At 46.0% G+C, this 4,519-nt stretch overlaps 1 protein-coding gene across 1 annotated transcript; it reads left to right on the top strand.

Moving 5' to 3' along the window:
- The first annotated feature begins 3,186 nt into the window (after positions 1–3,186).
- On the top strand, positions 3,187–3,774 carry LOC141027210 (uncharacterized). The gene has a single exon (XM_073504191.1). It carries the CDS (start codon positions 3,187–3,189, stop codon positions 3,772–3,774), a length of 588 nt encoding a protein of 195 aa, XP_073360292.1.
- Positions 3,775–4,519: the final 745 nt, after the last annotated feature.

The raw sequence follows: 4,519 nt of genomic DNA, 5'->3' as shown, positions 1-4,519 counted from the left end.
ACATGGCGCTCTTGGAAGCCACTACTTTATCTGAGGCTATACCCCTTCCAGACTCATGCTTTATTTACAGTGCCTGAAACAATCCAAAGCTGTGGCAGCATATAGTTTCTGATCTGACCCACATCAGTTAATTAGCTCGCGGTAGCAGGGTCACACCGTTACTCCCTCTGTCCCATAATGTAGGACGTTTTTTCACACTATATGACAGAGGAAGTAGATCACAAGTAAGAGGAAAGGGGATCATAGAATAGATTAGCATGGACAAACAGAAGCGGGCGGTTAGAGTATCTACAACCATAATGAGCAAATCTCGTCCCTCAAACGTCCGCGGACACGCCCGGGCAGTGACCGGGCGTGTCCGTTTTGACCCCTCATATTTTGTGTCAAATATCTATGCACCTAAAAAAATTCTCCCTTACTTCAAGGCATTTCAACAAGCACACTGCGTGCGGCCTCGCCAGAGCACGTATCCGCGGTGGTGACGAGCTCCGGTGTTGACCTTCACGAACGTGCGAGCTCCGGCGTTGACCTCCGCAGGTAAATGAGCTCCAGCGCAGGCTTGAGCGCACACGCAACGTCCAGTGGCTCGAGGGCGGCTGCGCTTGCATCGGCATGCAGCGGCTAGGGGCCCGCAGGCGGTAGCGCATGCAGCGGCTAGCCAGCGCGCGACTATGCACACAAGCAGCCAGTGGCTAGCTAGCTAGCACGCACGGGCTTGGCCAGCAGAGGCTCGCAGCTAGCTAGCATGCGGCAGCCAGGGGCGTCGGCTGCGCGCACGCACATGGCGGCCGGCCAAGACGCGGGCTGGCGCGCTCAGCACACGGCGGCTGGCCAGGACGCGGGCTTGCACACACACGGCGGCCGGCTAGGACACGGGCAGTGGCGGCCAGGGGCGCGGCCGGCACGCACATGGCGGCCAGGACACGGCGGCCAGACGCGGCGAACGGTCGGCGGGCACGCGAGCGGCTAAGATAGTGGCGGTGCCAAGATGATAAATCCGTGGGGTCAAAGAGGAGTTGTCAGGTATGCCACCAGATAGAGATATTGAGTTTCTTATTGATTTAATCCCAGGCACTGGACCTATTGCAAAGAGACCGTATAGAATGCCTCCTCAAGAGTTGGAGGAGTTGAAGAAGCAGATAAGAGAATTACAGGCACAAGGATTTATCCGCCCAAGTTCATCACCTTGGGGAGCTCTAGTTTTGTTTGTGGAGAAGAAGGATGGACCTTGAGGATGTGTGTTGATTATCGCTCTTTGAATGAGGTAACCATTAAGAATAAGTATCCTTTGCCTATGATAAATGATCTATTTGACCAGTTAGAGGGAGCTACTGTGTTTTCTAAGATTGACCTTCGTTCTGGTTATCATCAATTAAAGATTCGTGAGCAAGATATTCCAAAGACCGCTTTTACTATGAGGTATGGGTTGTATGAATATACTATTATGTCATTTGGATTGACTAACGCTCCTGCATACTTCATGAATATGATGAACAAGGTGTTTATGGAGTTCTTGGATAAATTTCTGGTTGTTTTCATTGATGATATATTGGTGTTCTCCAAGAATAAGCAAGAGCATGAGGTGCATCTGCGTTTGGTATTGGAGAAATTGAGGGAACATCAGTTGTACGCCAAGTTCAGCAAATGTGAGTTTTGGCTGGATGAGGTAGCTTTCCTTGCACATGTTGTGTCAGGTAATGGAGTTGTAGTTGATCCATCTAAGGTTGCTGCAGTTACAGAGTGGGAGACACCCACGACAGTTGGGGAGATTCACAGCTTTTTGGGCCTTGCAGGTTATTACAGGAGGTTTATTAAGAACTTTTCCAAGATTGCAAAGCCTATGACTGAATTGTTGAAGAAGGAGAAGAAATTTGTTTGGACTGATGAATGTGAAGCTAGCTTTCAGGAATTGAAGCAGCGTTTGGTTACAGCACCGGTTTTAACTCTGCCGGATATACATAAGGACTTCCAGGTATATTGTGATGCTTCTCGTCAAGGACTTGGGAGTGTTTTGATGCAGGAAGGTAAAGTTGTTTCTTATACTTCGCGCCAGCTTAAGAATCATGAACATAATTATCCTACACATGATTTGGAGATAGCTGCAGTTGTGCATGCATTGAAAACTTGGAGGCCATATCTTATTGGTAATCATTGTGATATATTTACTGATCATAAGAGCTTGAAGTATATTTTTACTCGGAAGGACTTGAACCTCGGGCAGAGGAGATGGTTGGAGCTTATTAAGGATTATGATTTGAATGTGCAGTATCATCCTGGTAAGGCTAATGTTGTTGCTGATGCATTGAGTCGTAGGAGCCATGCTAATGCAATTAATATTGATGATATGCCACCGGAGTTATGTGAACAGTTCAGGAATCTCAGGTTGACAGGATCAGAGAAGCTTAAAAGGGTGATAAGGAGATTGCTGAGATAAAAGAGAATATGGTTAAAAGTAAGGCAGAAGGTTTCCATGAGGATGAACATGGAGCCATATGGTTTGAGAAGCGTATTTGTGTACCTCAAGATGCAGATATCAGGAAGTTAATTCTTCAGGAGGCGCATGATTCACCTTATTCTATTCACCCAGGTAATACTAAGATGTATTTGGATTTGAGGGAAAGATTTTGGTGGCCTAGCCTGAAGAGGGAAATTGTTGGATATATTGCGACATGTAATGTGTGCGAGAGGGTTAAAGCAGAACATCAAAGACTAGCAGGTTTGTTACAGCCATTGCCTATACCTGATTGGAAGTGGGATGAGATTGGTATGGACTTCATTACAGGTCTACCCAGGACTCGGTCAGGTTATGATTCTATTTGGGTAGTTGTCGATCGTTTGACTAAAGTCGCTCACTTCATCCCGGTAAGGACTACTTATACCAGTGCTCAGCTAGCAAAAATTTATATGTCTAAAATTGTTTGTCTGCATGGAGTTCCAAGGAAGGTAGTGTCTGATAGAGGTACTCAGTTCACATCCAAATTTTGGCGTCAGTTGCATGAATCCTTGGGCACTAGGCTGGAGTTCAGTACAACTTTCCATCCACAGACAGATGGTCAGACAGAGAGGGTAAATCAGATTTTGGAGAATATGTTGAGAGCTTGTGCTTTGGACTATGGGTCCAATTGGGATGATACTTTACCTTATGCAGAGTTCTCATATAATAACAGTTATCAGGCTAGTCTGAAGATGGCACCATTTGAGGTATTGTATGGTAGAAAGTGCAAGACACCATTGATGTGGGATGAGGTCGGCGAGCGTCAGTTCTTTGGACCAGACTTGATCAGAGATGCTGAGGAGAAAGTCAAGTTGATTCGTGACAGATTGAAGATAGCACAGTCCAGGCAGAAGAGTTATGCAGATGCAAAACGTAAGGAGGTGACATATGAGGTAGGACACCGTGCATACCTTCGAGTTTCACCACTTCGTGGAATTAAGAGGTTTGGAATTAAGGGTAAGTTAGCTCCACATTTTGTGGGGCCTTACAAGATCTTGGAGCGTAGAGGAGAGGTAGCTTATCAGCTGGAGTTGCCAGAATCTTTGTCTGGAGTTCATAATGTGTTTGATGTATCTCAGTTGAAGAAGTGTCATGCAGAGATGATGGATGTTCCATTGAGGGACACAGTGCCACTTGAGGCAATTCAGTTGGAGAGTGATTTGACATATGAGGAGAAGCCTGTTAAGATTCTGGAGACAGCAGAGAGAGTTACTCGCACCAAGACAATTAAGTTATGCAAGGTTCAGTGGGATCATCACACCGAGGAGGAAGCTACCTGAGAACGAGAGGAAGATCTCAGGCAGGATCACCCACACCTATTTGCTAGCCAGCCCGACTCTCGAGGGCGAGATTCATATTAAGGGGGTAGGTTTGTAACATCCCAATTTTCCTAAATTAGGATGTTAATAGATCATTCATATGCATATCATATTTTTATTGCATTATTTGCTTTTCTGAAATATTCAAATCATCATGCAACAAAAGGCAATTTATTGGAGTGGAGATAACATGACTTCTCCCCTGTTTTTAAAAATGTTCATAATATGCAGAATATTAATTCCAGTTTATCTGTTATGTTCTGGTATTTTCGTAATCTTCAAAATATTTTATTTGACTGTTTTGTTGCTGTTTGTGTGGCCTTTTGCATCAAAATGAATTTCTAAAAGTGCATTAGAGTAGGAACTAGTGTTCCTGTAGTTTATATTAGTAGGGCTATTTTTGTGTGTGACTATATTTTATTTAGATTTTATTATGTTGTTTTTATTTTTTATTTTAGTATTTTTACTGCTGCTGCTTCTGTTAAAAAAAAGAGCCAGCCGCAGCCAGCCAGCCAGCCGGCCCAGTCCACCGCTGCGGCCCAGTTCCTCGCCCGCAGCCCACTTCCTCGCGAAGTGGTCCGCGCCGCCGCACCGCATCGCCCGAGCCGCATCTGACCCGCTGCCCCCTCTCTCACTGACGGGTGGACCCCGCGCCTTGTTCGTCCCCTACCCCGAACCAGACACCGCCGCGCGTGCACGCCAAGGC

The sequence above is a fragment of the Aegilops tauschii genome, chromosome 7, assembly GCF_002575655.3.
Source record: "Aegilops tauschii subsp. strangulata cultivar AL8/78 chromosome 7, Aet v6.0, whole genome shotgun sequence".
In the NCBI taxonomy this organism is placed as follows: Eukaryota; Viridiplantae; Streptophyta; class Magnoliopsida; order Poales; family Poaceae; genus Aegilops; species Aegilops tauschii.
Note: the sequence above shows the minus strand (reverse complement) of the source record. Positions and strands in the feature narration are given on the sequence as shown.

What these genes read in the sequence shown, in the direction of transcription:
- LOC141027210 (XM_073504191.1), top strand. Translation starts at nt 3,187, where the DNA reads ATGGCACCATTTGAGGTATTGTATGGTAGAAAGTGCAAGACACCATTG.